The sequence below is a fragment of the Acomys russatus genome, chromosome 11 (genome assembly GCF_903995435.1).
Source record: "Acomys russatus chromosome 11, mAcoRus1.1, whole genome shotgun sequence".
Classification (NCBI taxonomy): Eukaryota; Metazoa; Chordata; class Mammalia; order Rodentia; family Muridae; genus Acomys; species Acomys russatus.
The window spans coordinates 18,586,755-18,604,390 of record NC_067147.1 but is presented as its reverse complement, the minus strand read 5'-3'; the positions used below and the strand labels follow the sequence as shown (position 1 = coordinate 18,604,390).

General features: G+C 40.6%; 1 protein-coding gene across 1 annotated transcript in view; it reads left to right on the top strand.

Annotated features, from left to right (window-relative positions):
• Pkhd1 (PKHD1 ciliary IPT domain containing fibrocystin/polyductin) overlaps positions 1 to 17,636 on the top strand; it is a 474,396-nt gene that overhangs the window by 231,838 nt on the left and 224,922 nt on the right. The window contains 2 exon segments of the mRNA XM_051152952.1: positions 15,116 to 15,293; positions 16,817 to 17,012. Of these exon segments, the coding sequence (XP_051008909.1) occupies positions 15,116 to 15,293; positions 16,817 to 17,012 (374 nt within the window).

Here is a 17,636-nt window from a genome sequence, read left to right as displayed (position 1 = left end):
GTGTGGAAGGGCACATGTGTGCATACTATGGTGCCTGTATGGAGGTCAGAGGAGAATGTCCTGCCATGTAAGTTCCTGGAGTTGGACTTAGACTTTATTTTGCAATTGGTGGCGACAGGTACCTTTACCTGCTGAGCCATCTTGGCTCCCATACCCTACTCTTTTTCCTATCTCTAGATTCCTATCAATAACTTCTTCTGCTTCTATATGTAATTACTCTGAATAGGTAACACTGTGAATAGTGTGTGTTTATGTGTGCTTCTAGATCTTTTTTATATTTTTTAATTAATTATTTGAGAATTTCATACAATGTATTTGATCACCTTTACCCCCCCCCCCCCTCAACTTCTCTAAAATCCCTTCCTTCTATTGAGTCCGGTTTGTGCTGGGGAGATGGAGCCTGTTTTAGAGTGATTGATATACCAGGCACCACTCCAGTCAATAAATCTGACTTTCGCTTGCCCAGTATTAATCAATTGCTAATAGCTCCTCAGCTAGGGGGTGGAATTCATGCCCACCTCCCCTCTTTCATGATGCTACCATTTTGTCTGGCATGAACATATGCAAATCTTATGCAAGCTGGCATAGCCTCCATGGGTTCATATGTACATGTGCCTTGTTGTATATGGAAAATACTGTTTCCTTGGAGGTACCACAGCTCTTTTCTCTGTCCTGTAAGTGCCAATGTTTATGGAGGATCTGTAGACCTTTTTCCTTCAAACGCATATATATTTAACAAGCCATGTGTTCTATTTTCATATTCAGTGATGATTCTCCAGTTTTTCTTCTAGCTCAGCTGCTCTACTACACTTCAGTCTGCATTGGTTGATATGTTAGTCACTAGGCAAACATAACTAGTGAACACATAGAATATGGTATTATAAATTGAGATATACTCTAAGGAAAAATTATATGCCATATTTCTATGATGTTATGAAAAGACAATATGACATGGTTCAACAATTTGCTATTACTGGTTGAGATGAAATGCTATGAAAATATATTGAGTTACTCTATGGTGAAAAATAATTTATTTATTTTTTTAATGTAGCTACTACAAAATTTTAAAGGAGAGAGATCTGTGGCTGGTGTTTGTGGGTTGCTTATATTTCTGTTAAGCAACTCTTTCTTACACATCCATTTGAAACTCAGTGTGACTGTGGATTTATGGCTTTCCTCCATAGACTTGTTCCTCCCTGGGTGTTTAGAACCCCACCAAGGCAAATGCTCGTCTTAACCAAACATAGAAGTTATCGTCAGTTATCTTTTTTTTTTTTTTTTTTTTTTTTTTTTTTACCTATTTTATCCTATTAGTTAAGTATCAGGTTTCTTCCCCCTCCCTTTCCTTCCTTCTTTCCTTTCTTTGTTCCTTCTTTCTTTCCTTCCTTCCTTTTTCCCTCCCTCCTTCCCTTCTTCCCTTCCTCCACCCCTCCTCCCATCACTCCTTTCTTCCTTCCTCTCTTTTTCCTCCGTCCGTCTCTCATTCCCTCTCTTTTTCCTTCCTTCCTTTCTATCTTTCCTCCAACCTCCTTCCCTTTCTCCCTCTCTATATCTCCTCTCTCCCCTCCCTCCCCTCCCTCCCTTTCTCTCTCCTTTCTTCCCTTACTGCTTTATTTCTTATCCTCCTTCTATTTAAAAACTTCTTAAGGTATAACATAAAGTAATGGTTTATTATGACATTTTCATATATGTATATACTTACACTTTGCTTTTATTCATCCCTTCCCTCCTGCCCACCCTCAACTCTGACATACACCCTACTCTGGTGCTGATCCCTTTTTTTTATTCCAAATACCCATCCTATCTTAGTTACTTTTCTATTGTTGTGATTAAACACCATGGCCAAAGCAAACTAATAAAAGAACGAATTTTTTTGGGCTTATAGTTTCATGGGGATAGAGTCTGTGACCATGACGGCAGGAAGCATGGCAACAGGCAAGCAGGCATGGCACTGGAGCAGTGGCTTAGAGCTTACGCTTTGATCCACAAGTTCGAGGCAGAGTAATCTACCCAGGAATGGCGTGGGCTTTTGAATCCTCAATGACATAATTCTTCCAACCAGGCCACACCTCCTAATCCTTCCCAGAACATTCCACCAATTTAGCACTAGGTATTAAAATATATGCCCCGATTCCCATTCAAGCCACCACATATGCCTTTGGTTATCATGTCACAAGATTTTAATTACCTTCTCTATTTTTCTGTTACGGTTCCGTTAAGATTTCTATCTTTGATTTCATGGTTCCCTTTCTAGTTTCATAAAAGACAGATGTACTCAACTACCCCCCGACACACAAACACATGCAGACATACATGCATGCACACACAGATAGAGGTACTGATATACACAGGCTTAAAATTAGATTCTGCATGTGAGATAAAAACACATGGGGCTTGTCCTAACATTTACGCACACACACACCATGCACACACACACAGTAGCACCATGTACACACAATACCACCATACACACACACACACACACACACACACATTAGTACCATGTACACACAGTACCACCATACACACACACATACACACACACACACACACACACACACACACACACACACACAAACGCATCATGCACACACAGGTTTAAATTTAAATTCTGCATGTGAGATAACTCTTCTGGGGCTTGTCCTAAGTTAATCTTATTTCACTTAACATAATCATCCCTAGTGGCATCCGTTTTTCTGAGAATATCATGGTTTCATTTTTTTCTCACTGCTGAATCAAATTCCATTGTATGTATTATATTTCATTTACTCATTCATCTTTAGATAGGTATCTAGGTTGATTCAGTTTCTTGGCTAATGTGACTACTATATTAATAGGGATATTCAAGTGTCTCTGGAATGGTGATATAGAGTATTTTGGGTCTATAACCAGGAGTGATAAAGCTTGATCATATGTGTGCTAGTGTACTTTTGTTTTTGTAAGGAACTTCCATAGCAGCCATATTAGTTTAATATTCCCACCAGCAGTGAATACAAGTTTTTCTTCCTAACTCACCCACACTTGTTCTTTTTGTAATCTTGAAGGTAGCCATTCTGTTTTTTTTGTTCTGTTTATTTGTTTGTCACCATTTGTTGCACAGAAATCACAGGATCACCACAATCCGTGCAGAAAAAGCCTTTTTAAGAATCACATGTAACTTCAGGATAAAAACTTGGAAAAATTTAGAAATAGGAGCATATTTTAACTTACTCCCACACAACAGACTTGAAACCAACATTATACTAAATGTCCCTCCACCTCCCCACCCCTCTGTTCCTTTCCTCTCCTCTTCTTTCCTCTGACCTCTCCTCCCCTCTCTCCCCTCCTCTCCTCTTTTCCTCCCCTCACTTCACTTTATTTCACTCACCTTCTCTCCTCTTTCCATTTCCCATTTTATCTGGTTGCTCAGTCTCATTCTGTAGCCTCTACTACCCTGTAGCTCACTATGTAGCCCAGGTTAATCTCAAACTGTCAGCAATTTCCCTGCCTTCTGAATACTTGGATTTTTCAGTCTGACACGCTTTGTACAAGCCAGTTTCTAAAAGTAATCCATTTTGACTCTTTCCCTTGGCTAGCTCTCCCTCAATCCAGCTTTAGTTATCTTTTACGTGTGTGATCACAGATGCATCTTAGCTTGTCACTTGTGTCAAGCTAGCCTTGCCCTTTTTCCTTTGCTTAAAATGTCTTCCCAAGTACTTCCTGAGGCAGAAACCACTCCAGCCCTTTATGATCTGCTACCTGTACAAAGTCCTGACATCACACTATTTCCCCAGCTCTCTAGCCCATATTTACTTCTTTGCCTGTTTCTGTTCCTAAGGCTCAGCTTCCATGGGCTCAGCATGGAGGTGATTTTCTCTGATGAGCTTTCCTGAGCATCTTGTGCACTGTGTTATCCCTGCTGTGTGCCAGCTCTTTAGACTTGCTCTGATCAATACTCATAACTCCTGCACAGTTTTATAAGCTGCCTTCCTTTGCAGATGTTAGGGAGGGTGCCGGGGTGGTTTTGTTTGTTGTTTGTCTTATGGTGCTAATATAACGTTGAGCACACAATGACTTAAATTAGTTTTTTTATAAATTAAAAAAAAAAAAACTTGTCACCTCCAAGTGTTCTTCCCATGCTATTATTTTCCATGCTTTATGCCCATGAGGTCTCCGTGACATTTACTTTTTCTTCAGAAGATGTAGGGATTAAAATGCTATCCTCTCTAAAATTTCTAAAATCATATAACACTTAACGCCCTTTCATAGTATCTTATAGTATTTTGCTATCCTGGGGCTAGCTATTAATTAGAGCATATATTTTAACATCTACTTTTTTTCTTCATTGCACCCCAGCCCCCCACTCTACCCAATCTGTTGCTAACATTTGAAAATGTTTTCTTTCTCTGGCAGTATATAGAGACTTTATTGTGATAAAGCAGAATGTGGTAAGAGCAATGAGAGTTTAACCCTCACGCTTATCATCTAGGAATGACATTTTTTGTTTGCTTTTTTTTGTTGTTGTGTTTTTTAGTTTTTGGTCTAATGTAGCATACAGACTTTTCAATTGTTTTACTCATGCTTAGATATTAACAAATCACATCTTGATTCTGCTTTCTAGTTAGTAAGTGGATGGAGTGATGATGGTGAAAGAGCTTGAAACATGTAGGCTGGGCAACCCAATCCATCTATCTGAGTTTTATTGGTTACACATAGAGTGTAGTCAGGGTAGATGCATTAGTCTTCAGAAACTGGAGAATGCAGAGGCAATCAGGAATCTGTGAGGAAAGTTCACAGCTTCTCAGCTTCCTGTGTGTGTTCCTTTCAACAGGTCATTTTACCTCTTCTCACTTCATTTCTAACCTCAGTACGATGAACATAATGGTATTGTTTCACAAGGTCATTGCCAGACATACAAGTGCTCAGTCAACCCCATCCTAAACAAGTCTACACTGTGTTCCTTATTTAGAAGGCAACACATAGGCACTCTGTAATCTAATGGAATTTGTAAGTTCTTATATTCATGAGAATATATGCCTGGCAAGACAATCACATGCACACAAACGTAACAATCTGATTTCTGAAGAAAGGGGAGTAATTTCCCACAATCACATGACATTATGTTAACGCAGTGAAATGCCCTGGAGGACACAGAATCTGGAGTCATACCTCACCCTGTCTGTGATTCTGTGTGTCCTTGTGTCTTCTGAGCCTCCCTTCCTCCTTTTGGGAAAGGAAAGGTTAATGCTTTTGTTGATCACCTTGATTCTTAGATCTTGCTGAATACCCTCTCCCGTCGTGCTCGGGCTCAGATTTTACCTATGCCACTGCTCTTAATGTGTTAGTGTTCAAAGTATGAGGCACCCCCTGCCTCTGCAAATGCAAAAGTAAAGGAGAGTTCAAATGGAAATTTTGGCCTAGCTTTTCGTCTAATAATCCCCTAACTCTCCTTCCCAGGGATAAATAGGCATAGCATTACTAATGGTACCATTCAGTCCCTTAACAGAGCGCCCCGTGACACGGGATGATGGTGAGATGTATTATCCTCTCTTGGCAACAGAGGTTACAGAAGGAAAGCGGGAAATCATCCAAAAATCACAGTGAACCCCAAACTGAGGAGCATCAATAGCAATGTTGTATGGTCACTAAGGTTAGTGAATAATAGAAGGGCACATCGGTGTGTCAGTATATGTTCATCAGCAAACATTCCGGAGTAAAAAGCATAATTCCACGATGAGCGAAAGTGTCATCTGATTTATCTGAAGCTACAGAAAGATGCTGGACTTGGAGTTGGGAGCAGGAACAATAGAAGGCTCTTATGAGCTGCTGTGCATCATTGAGCTGTACCAAGCAGCAGGTATCTAGACATAAGAAGGAAGACAAAGCTTAGCCTATCTTCCTACCTAGAAAATGCACACGGATTTTCCCATAACCTTGCTAAGTAGTTGCCTACCTCTTGGTTGCGTTATTCTAAGAAGCCGTTCTTCCTGAGGATGGCTCTCTAAGGTATGGAGAAGAAATAATGTGCATAAAGTAGCTCCCAAGTAGCCTGATGGGTGAAGGAGCATCATTCTTCACAGAGTAAAACAGAATAAGCAACAAGTGGTATCTTAACATAACAAGTAAGTCTGTTGCAAAGCAGTAGACAGGATCTTTGGAGGATCTGTGAAGTTGTTACTCAGGTTCCTCTACAACAAGTTTTCACCTTGGCTAAGTCTACACAAAGACAGAAACATGCCTCTGAAAAGCCATGGGGGACAGTCAATGGGATGTGCTCTCTAGAAACACGAGAGTGATTACAGCAAATGTTTGGACTCTACAGTCATTTCATATGATGAAATAAGAACTGTTGAACGTTTGCTAACATGACACCAAGGGGCTCACAGAGACTGAACTACCAGCCAAACATGGGCTGAACCTAGACCCCCTACACATATGTAACAGATGTGCAGCTTGGTCAATCATGTGGGTTCCCTAACAGTGGGAATTAGGGGTTGCCTCTGACACTATTGCAGGATTTTGGATACCTTTTTCATAGCTGGGCTGCCTAGTCTGGCCTCAGGGGGAGATGATGCACTTAGTCCTGCTACAACTTGAGTTGCCAGGATGGGTTAGTATTCCTTGAGGGCTTCCCCTTCTCCGAGAAGAACGGGAGAGAGGAATAGCGTGAAAGGGGAGGTGAGGGTCGGACTGGGAGGAGAGGACGAGGGATCTGGGATCAGGCTGTAAAATAAATAAATAAATAGAAAGAATGTTTGTAAAAGACAGAATGTTATATTTTTTCCCTATCTTCAGGCTTCTTGTTGCCTTACTCAGAAGGCAGAATACTTAAATAATTTTGAGGCACTTTCTTGTTCTTTCCTTCTCCCCCCCCCTTCCTCTCCTCTCCCACCACAGGTATACATGTACATGTGCAGACATACACACATTGGAAAAATTACCAACTGCACAAAATGGCACTGTACATTGGGTGGTGACAGATCGGCAGATAGGCTAATGATGGGGAATGTTTTGAGTTCAGGACAATTTTGAAGAATGCTCACTGAAAGGCATGCCACCAAGGTTTTGTAACTCTTCCCAACATTTTGATTTTGTCCTATTTTTGTACAGTAAAAAATGTGCATACAAAAACAAGTAAGTATCTGGGAGTTACTTGGAGCAACATTTGTGGCTGGCTGTTAAATATCTGGCTTAGGAAATGTGTAATTATAGAGGTTATATTTCTCAGTTATTTAGATTTGATATAATATTTGGATTTCAATGCAGTGCTTTTCTTAATATGTAGAGATACGAACCCTCAGGAAATTCAAGCTAATGATAAACACAGGCAAGGGAATTAGTGTTTATTCTCACTGGTTATTTGGTGGCCTAACAGATCCTTTGTGGGCACCATACATTCAACAGTTCTATATAGCATATGGCCACTGAATTACATTACTACTAAGCAACTAGTATGATAAATTGTTATGCTTTCTTGGAAACTTTACCAACACATACATTACTATTCTAGTGAATCATTTCAGGTAAGTAAAAAGAATCACTCCCAGGGCTATAAAGATGTCTCAGTGATTAAAAGCACTGCCTGTTCTTCCAGAGGACCTAGATTCAGTCCTCAGCACACATATGGCAGCTCACAGTTCTGAGTTACTCTAGTCCCAAGGGATCTAGTGCTTTTATTTTCATGCCATCAGGGGCAGGACACAGATGTTGTACACATAAACAGAGGCATGGAATCATCTATACAGATAAATGCACCTATACAAATAAATAGATTAAAATGTATTTAAAAAGAATCATTCTTTTTTGAGGATGGAGTTGCTGGTAGAATTCTCATGTTACAGCAGACTGTTCCACATTTATGCACGTATAGGCACAACAAACTGGGCACAGTGAGTCAGTACCTATAACCACAATATATATATATATATACACATGTAGTTGGGAGGAAGAAATGTTGAGGGCGCTATAAGAGAAGTTGGATGGGAAGTGAGAGATGTGACTACTTCTTTTTGTATGTTATTCAGTCCATTAAGAAAGCACTCCATGAGACAGGGCAATTTTATGATGAAAGAAGATACATAAGTGAGGCTCAGAGTCCTTTTGTCTTTCTGCCAGGATACAGGAATTGTTGCCCATGGGAATGAAAGGGTTAACATTTAAAATTGACTGGTTGCCTCCTGATTTCTTGCACATAAAGCCATGCGAAGTTCAGGGAGAGACTTCTTCCCCTAGTAATGAAGCTCTCTGCTGCTAATGGCCCATGCAGACTCCCTTGGCTCCTCCAAATTAGAAATACTTTTGTGCTCCTTTGCTTCATTAACAGTAAAGAGAGGGAGATTGGTGGCTATTTAGGGCACAGGGAAATTGGTGGCTATTTAGGGCAAGCAAAGATTGTAGTAATTATGGTTGGTAAATTCTCTTCATGGTGTTGTTTGACTCTTGATGTGCTCTTGGTGCCTTTCAGAGAAGCCCACCACTGTCAGTGCTGGCATTTGGCCTAGAAGGATAGGATTTGTTCTGACTTCAGAGATTTGGCCCCTGGCAATGGTCAATCGTACCTGCAGGGAGATGAGCTTTCTACATTTTGATTTGCTTTTTTAGAATGGGCAATATGACTGCCACCAGCCGTGATGAAGCCACAGTTAGTATCTACCTCTTTATTTACATTACAGAAAGTTGACTTGCTCATGGCGGCCTAAGAAACTACATCCTGAATGGTTGAGTTGGATGTGAGAGGTTTGACAGGTTTGGGGCTCTATAGAAAGGGCTGGCTTGGCAGAAAGAGGTAAGATGAAAGTCAGTTTAGAATCACAGTGTGCTGTACTGGCTCTCTGGCTGACTGAGTGGCCACTACCACACTATTGTGTGCTGATGAAAGAGAAGAATACCCAAAGGGTGGCACAAAGTGACCCAAGACCAGTAGAACTTCACTAATGGCATCAGAGTTTTGACAACACTTAAAGGGGGGAAATATTTATAAAAAGCCTTTAGAAACTGGGGAAATGTCCTGAATTCTTTTTAAAAGAAACTGGAGAGACTTGATATCCTATGAGCATATACAGAGGGAGGTAATCCCCCTCAGGAACAGTCATAGGGGAGGGGAATAATGGGAAAATGGGGGGGGGGAGGAATGGGAGGATACAAGGGATGGGATAACCATTGAGATGTAGCAAGAATAAATTAATAAAAAAAAAATCTAAAAAAAAAAAAAAAAAAAAAAAAGAAACTGGAATTGTGACCTATAGGAGCCAAATTTAGAAAGTAGCATCCTGACTGACGAATACAAAAAGGAAACAATAGAAATTTGATAAGTAACTAGCTCTAGTCAAAATGACTAGAGGCTTCCTGGGATATATTCTTGATACAAAGAATTAATAATAATTTCTGGGAAACCTATCCAACTGATCATATTGAGATATATTAAGGTAAAATGTAAATAACTCTTATGATGATGTAAATGAGAAGTAGGAAAAGAATGAGAAATGTACTTAAACATTTTTTTTTCATTTAGTATATAGTTGAAGCTAATTGTGGTGGCCCAAACCTGAGTCCTAATTTTTGGACCTTTATCCTAGGACAACTTGAGCTTCATCACATGTTCCACCTCCTTATCCATCATCTATTACTTTTGGTTGCATGACCTGAGTCTGGTTGGTCAGCAATGTGGCCTGTGTATATGCAGGATTTGCCGGTCTCAGTGGCCAGACGTTCATTCCCTATTCTATCAGCTCTTAGGGTACTTGGTGCTCCAGGGACCTGGCTGTGGTAATGCTAGGGGATTAGGTGGAGATGGGCAACATCTACAATCTGGAAATGATGAAAAAAAGTCAATGAATGTTTGGCCTCATCCAGAAAACTGAAGACTGATAATTGAAAGAGAAAGAACAAAATTCAGGAATGAGTCGAGTATAGGGAGCTTCAAGTCAGAGTCAGGGTGTTACATTCAAGACTACCAAATTACTGAGTGCTCAGATCTTTGTAAATCCTATGGGTGATGCAATATCCTTCTGGAGACCAACAATGCTTGTATTGTTCCTGATTATTGTAGAGTCAGGCATGAGATGGAGCTGGTTATAGTTTATCATGATTTGAGTAAGGAAAGCCTCTGTTAATGCATCAAGTAGTATTTGAACACTTGGTCCATGATGGTGGTGTTCTTTGGGGGATGTTTAGGTGGTATAGCCTTGCTGGAAGAAATACATCACTGGGGGTGGGCTTTGAGTGCTTATAATCTTGGACCACCTGCTGTTCTCTCTCTGTTTCATACCTACATGGAAGTTGTAAGCAGTTAGCGTCCTGTTCCTTTCACCATGCCTGACACATGCTGCCATTCCTCACTATCATGATGGACTCTCATCATTCTAGAGCCATAAGCCAAAATAAACAGCTTCTCCTTCTTGCACAAGTTGCCTTTATGGTATTTTATCACAGAAAGAGAAAAGTAACCAATGTATGTTCTGATCGATGAAGAGGAGTTATTGACTCTGCAAGGTCACAGATGAGATCACCATCACTTGGCTGCTGCAGAGATGGGAACTGCAGCTCTCAAGGAGAGGCTGTGGTTCATAAAGAAGAACCATGAGGAGGAAATTAAAAGCCTATAATACTAGAATGCTAACTTTGGGTTGACTATGGAGGTAGATGTCCCTAAACATCAGGGCCTCAGTAAGATTACGGTAGACTCTGGGTCAGTATGATGGGTTGGTTCAGGAAAATGAATGGGAGATAGACTGTAGCTGCTACGATGACTTATGGAGCTTAGATTGTGCCAATGGAGCAAAGAGCTTACTTCTTGGGGATTAATTTTACTTCAGTGAGATTTTAAAGCACAGCTTGGTATGTGGAGGCCCACTGTGCCTTGCATATGGAGCTGCTCAACAGGTTTTGCTACACATTGGTGGAATTCATAAAGACCTAGGCAAGTAGTGTCACGAGGCCAAGAACTACAAGGCCCTATGGAACACCACAGGCTAGCAGGATGCCAACACCACCGACTACTGCCTTCTACAAGATGGGGAAGGCTTAAATCCCCATGATAATCTGGGCAGCGGCAACGTTACATAAATCTCACAAAAGATTACTGTCTGTAGGATGTGGCCACCACGGTGTCTACAACTAATACCTCTGATGTTCTAAAATACTAGGTTTGCAGAAGTAGGAAACCCTTCCAGGAGCAAAGACCAGTAAACATTCAGAGGTCACCACACATTTAAAACAGAAAATTAAGCTTGTTTTCCAAAATGTTTCAATTGACAGGACGTGGAGAGACTAGAAGAGGTGTTCATGCCACAAGGAAGGTTTCTAACCACCACATCTAAATGTAGGAGTCATTTTAGTAAATATTATATAGCTTTGAGTTAACTTAACAGTTCCTGTAAGTTATAATCAACTCTTGATCTTTTATTAATTAGATTTGAATTCTCCAGACACTTGCACGAGTCTCTGTATAGACACCTTCACTGGGGAAAACTATCACAGACAGTCAGCACATACAGATACACCAATCACTTGTAGTTCATTATGCAGACTTTACATCCCTGTAGCAATGAAGAGGTTCGGCGTCAAAGATGATTCACAGAGAACTGTGCTTTGAACTGTGGAGACTCCCATCCCAAAGTGGATCATGGTGCTCATATAGCCAACATGTCTATCTCCTTGATGTGTCTTGCTTCAAACTTAGCTCTCATCACTTTCATTTTACATTTATAGCTTAGCTTCCATTTTTATTTTTCAATGTGTTAGACAAAGTGTCCTGTACACTCCTAGGACTCCTGGTTCCAACCAGAAAGACTGTATCTAAGATGATTAAATAACAAATGGCTAAGGAGGAAGTTTATTATTCTAAAGACTTTTCTAAATATTCCCATTTTATCTGGGTGTGGTCACACATGTATACCTGCAGTGCTAGCTATAGGGAGGGTGAGACTGAGAAGTCAAAGCTGGACTAGATAGTAAGTTTGAGGTCAGCCTTCGCCATATGATAAGATCCTATCTCAAACACTAATAATATTTAATATTACAGTTATAATAGTATAATATTAAAATTGTACCTATAAAGTCTTACAAATGGAACACGAGTGAATCACCAACTAGAAACAGGAACAGGATGAAATGCTATTGGGGAGATGAGACATTGGATTCTAAACTGGAGCAAACTTTCTTCATGTTTGTTCTGGTTCTAAGATTTAAGTCAAGCTCTGTCCTGCAGTTCTCACACAAATCCCAGTAGAGACGGACGAGGAAATATCCCAACTATATAAAACCTAAAGATGGAAGATTTCTTCTTTCAAGTTTATAATGATCCAGGTAACACTGCATCAGCAAATTCTGGGACAGACTAGTTCTTTTCTTCCAAAAGGCCAGAGATTTTTTTTTGGTCCTTTTTATTTTACTAAAGGGGGACATACATATATTTAATCTCACAAGAAATTCCTGGGCTAATGTTCTGTAATATGAAAGTGTATATGTTTTCAAATGACAAAAATCTCACAAATAACCTTCCCAGACAGGTTGACCTGTTGGCCTATAGCCCACGCACACCACAGTAACTCTGGACAGATCATCAGAAAATTCCAAGCTTCCTGAAACACTACAAAACATCTTTTTATTTTATTTTAAAACTGGATTGTGTGATTCTCAAATATGTGCTCTGCAGATAACGATTCTGTCTCAGTGTCAAAAGGCTGTTTCACAAGACAGTTTAGGCATTCAAATGCGTGGTGAGAAATCAAGAATACATTGTCTCCTTGCTAGAAAAAAAAAAAAAGCCCAAAATTAAACTGATGTATATGGTTTACCTTTGTACTTTACATCTAACATTTTACATTTTGTTCTAACCTGCAAAAGCATGTTTTAATTTTTTGGGTTTTGGGAAAAGAATAGCATAATCTGCTTCCTATTGCTGTGTTAAAACAGCATGAGCAAAACCGAGTTGAGGAGCGAGGGGTTTGTTTGGTTTCCAGGTTCCTATAAGTCTGTCATGAGGGGAGTCAGGCAGGGACCTGGCAGCAGGCACTAAGGCGAAAGCCAGCAAGGAATGCTGCTTATTGGTTTGCCCTCAGGGCTTGCTCAGTTCTCTTTCTTAAACACCTTATGACCACTTGCCCAGGAGTTATACCACCCATAGTGAGCTGAGCCCACCACGCTAATCATTAATCAAGAAAACGCCCCATGGATTTGCCTACAAACCAATCTTAAGGAGGTATTTTCACAATCAAGGTTCTGTCTTTCCAGATGACCCTAGCTTGTGTTTGTCAAGCTGAGAAAACTAGCCAGCATAAGCAGACTCTCTCTTGTGGCCCAGGCAGAGCTGCCAATTGACATCCTCTCCCTCAGTCTCCTGGTTGCTCAGGTCTCTAATGTTCCCCTTTTCATCTCGGTGTGGTGACACATGCCAATAATTTCAAGTAGGTAGGAAGCAAAGGTAGGGGTTCGTTTGAACTCAGGAGGTCAGGGCAGGTTTGATGACGTCATCAGCCACAAGAACTGTCTCTCGTTCTCTCTCACACAAGTGTTTCCTTTTCACAATATACTGTAGTGTTATAAACTGGGTTTAGATACATTCAAGTTCCGTCTTACTTTGCAAACTCTTTACCCTCTTTGTCTCATTTCCCTTTATGCTCAGAGCTTAATTATCTGCTTGAGGCTAAATGCCATGGTGAAAAGTTCTCATGAAATCTAGACAAAGGGAGAAAAACAGCCATGTGTCTACTGAACTTAAAAAAAAAATAGTCTTTGTTTTTTAGGTTTTTAAGTTTTATTTTTAGAGTCTTAACTTTTCATTAAATGTATTTATATTCTAACAAAATCTTTAAAAAAAATCAATATATATATATTTTTTGGGGGGTTTTCGAGACAGGGTTTCTCTGTGTAGCCTTGGCCATCCTGGACTCACTTTGTAGACCAGGCTGGCCTCGAACTCACAGCGATCCGCCTGCCTCTGCCTCTCGAGTGCTGGGATTAAAGGCTTGCGCCACTTCTGGGATGGACTATATACAGAACGAGTCAGGGGGTGGGGTGGACCTAGGTACTGTCATGATCTGGCTCGGTTTCCTCCTTTCGTAAGATGCAGCTCTGTACACAACCCTTTATAAAGGTTAGCAAGCTTGCACTGACTGCCTGTGGAAAGCCCTATCCAGCCAGTCTGCATTTTATATAGCATGCGTGATCAGCACCAATGTGTTCAGAGCCCTACACTGACACTGAAGCAACCAAGCAGAAGAAGTAGGTATGGCTTACTTGAGATCAGGAGAATCTGTGGTTTTAAAAATGCAAACCCAAGAACATCCAGGTGCAGCACTGGCAGTGTGTTCTGTGTAGCAGGCCAGACCCTGGGAGAGAAGCCAGGATGCTCATTCCAGGAAACACTACTGAAACCCTTGGAGCTGCAGAAGGGTACAGAATAGTTTAGGTGCATCAGGTTCTGGGCTCATGAGAGCTCCTGTGAGATTACCAAATTCCTCAGAAATAATGTCCTTTTTGTTGTTAACAAGCTTGCTACATGACAGAATTTTTTACTGTATGCATTTGCTAAATAAATTATATTGTATCCTGGCCCATGTGGATCATTAAGGTGATATTTATTAGTGGTTTCACATACGACTGTCACTTGCCTATTTCCAGCACAGTAATGTAATGTAATATAATGTAATATAATGCAGTGTAATGTTATGTATGTATGTATGTATGTAGGTATGTATGCCTGCATATATGCATGCACACATGGCTTCTGGAGGCAATCTCCTTGTGGATTGTTCTGACCTACATAGATTATGACTTCCGTAGACACTTAGGTAGAAGCCACTTGACATCACCAGCTAGGAATAATACAGACAATGAGAAAATTATCACTGGATTATTTTTTTAAGATTTTATTCATTCATTTATTTTAAATATATGTGTGCTTTGCCTGCATGTGTGGCTGTATGTACAATTTATGTGTAGTGCCCATAAACTCCAGAAGACAGAGTTGAATCTCCTGGAACTAGAGTTATGTACAGTTGTTAGCAGCCCTCTGGGTACTGAGACTCAAACCAAGGTCCTATTGAAGAGAAGCAAGTCCTCTTAACTACTGAGTTATCTCCTGTCCCTTACCTTAGAATTCTTATTTACTTTTTTTTTTTTTAATTCACTCTAGAGTTAATGGCTCTGGTGTTCCTAAGAATTTAACCCTGACTGACAGCAGAAATAAGACAATCACCGTCAGTTATGTAGATGACACATTGTCTAACTACTATGGCTGGATGGCTCTCCTCTTGGATCAAGAGACCTACTCACTACAGTTCCAGGGCCCATGCACGGACAAGTCTTTTCAGGTAACCCTGTCCATTGGTATTCCTTTACACACTAAGGGGTTGTTGTGTGCACTTCTGCGAAGGAATGGGCAGTAAACATTACGTGATGCCCATGAAGGAAGCTGCATCAGCATTTTGCTACATGGTTTGTTAACTTGAATTTTTTTACTATTTAAATCTCATGTTGAATGCAAAACTAATTCTTCTAGAAACGTTAAATTAAGTAATTTCATGAAAAATAGCCTTTAAGCATTTCCTATAATTACTTAAAAAAAAAATTTATAACCTAACTTACCCCTATTCCAAGGGCTGGAAGCCAGAGAAAATTTCTTAATCGGGCATTTACATGTTTCATACTGCCACCTTGTGGCTCAATATGAATTTTCTTTTCTTTTTTTCTTCTTTTTTTATTAATTTATTCTTGTTACATCTCAATGTTTATCCCATCCCTTGTATCCTCCCATTCTTCCCTCCCCCCATTTTCCCCTTATTCCCCTCCCCTATGACTGTTCCTGAGGGGGATTACCTCCCCCTGTACATGCTCATAGGGTGGCACTCAGAGGAAGGACTGCAGGTTGTCGACATGAATTTTCAAAGAGATTTGTCCATGCTTTTCCAGGTAGGGCTGGATGGAAAGAATCAAATTACTTGAGGTCACAGCTAGGTAGAAAGTGGGCATACTTTTCAAAACAACAACAACAACAACAAACAAAACATAAAATAAAATTTAAAAGGGAAAAGGTAATTCAATGTGTTTCTTTAAGCATATCTCCCTGGCACCCATGGTTTGTTCTTTCTGCGTCACACACAACAAAGCCCACATAGTTGTAAAAGAGTGCCTTAGTGAAACAGGAGGGGCATCTCTCATCTGATCTCTCCATGGCCCTCAGAAGGGGTATGGTTCCTTCCATCTCCTTCTCTTTGCTGGTTCTGCATTTACCATGAGGACACTTCTCTTTGCCGTCATTGGGTTAGCATCAGAGCTCTTTGAGGGGCTTTTTTCCAAAACTAAGGTGATAGGATAAGGATGTGGTTCTGGAAGGTTCGTGTCTTGGCTCAGCTCTCTTCTGCCTTGTGATCTGAGGGAAGTTGCTACATGCTCTAGAGCAGTTCAGTGAGATTAGCAGTTGCTCACCTCTCAGGGGCTGAGTGAATCCAAGGAGTGGCTCCTCTGTTGCTGCACATGCCCCAGCAGTGTCAGCCATTGCTGTTACTACCACTGCATGTAGTGAGGAAAGCTAGGGAGGAACTGTACACTTGCCCCTTTCTCTTACAGCTGTTTGACCTGAGAGAAACCAATTCACTTGTCTGGGCCATGGTCTCCTCCTCTGTTAACTGTGTGGTTATGAACAAGAGGAACCCTATGGCTTTTTCAGTCCTCACATTGAATGGGTGTGTAGCCTGTGAACTTCCTGTGAGATAGATTCAAGTAGGCCTGCTGCCCACACAGTATGTGCGGCTTAACCTTGACTTGTTCTGACGCTACATGACTCCTTTTGAGGGATCTCCTTGCTCATCAATGTGTTTTCCTCCTCTCACTTCAGTACTCAGCAACCTTTGACAGCTTTGTCCCCGGGAACCACCTCCTGCTGCTGCACGGGGACCTACCACCTTATCCTGACATCCTCATCAGATGTGGGAGTCAGCTGGGTCACTCACTTCCATCTCATCCTTTGCCCAGTCAGGACAGAAGCTGTGACTGGTTCTTCAACAGCCAGTTGGGGCAGCTCACCTATCTGGGTAAGTATCCACCTGCAGAGAGATTTTTGAGAGCATATGGTCAGAAGGCTTTTTTTTTTTTTTTTTTTTTTTTTTTTTAATTCTTGAATTTCAGCATCTGGGCTGAGAAATAAAGCTGGAAGAGGACTGTGCTGCATGTTGCTATTAAAAGGGCAGGCTCTAAATTCAGATCATGTAGGTTTAAACCTCAATTCCAAGACTTAGTAGGTAGTGGGTGAGAAACAGCTATTGTACATCTTAGTCCCCTTATTTGTTACATAGTAATAGGACCTACATCAATGGGTGCGCAATTAAATAAACAGTAGCCTGTAAATTTATTTGTTCAGTGCTTTATCTATATTGTACTTAATAAGTATCTATTAATATTAATATTTTAATTGAGTTTAAGATAGCCTTCTATTTGTAACAAAACAATTGCAAATTAAACTTCTCTCAGATGGGGCTGGAGAGAAGGCTTAGCAACTGCTTGCTGCTCTTACAGAGGGCCTGATTTTGCTACCTGGCACAGCTGCCTATCACTCCAGCTCCAGGGGATCCAAGAGGATTTAGCCCTTGTAGGCATGACACGCATGTTCACAAAGGCATACACAGACACACATGCATATACATAATTAAAAGTAAAGA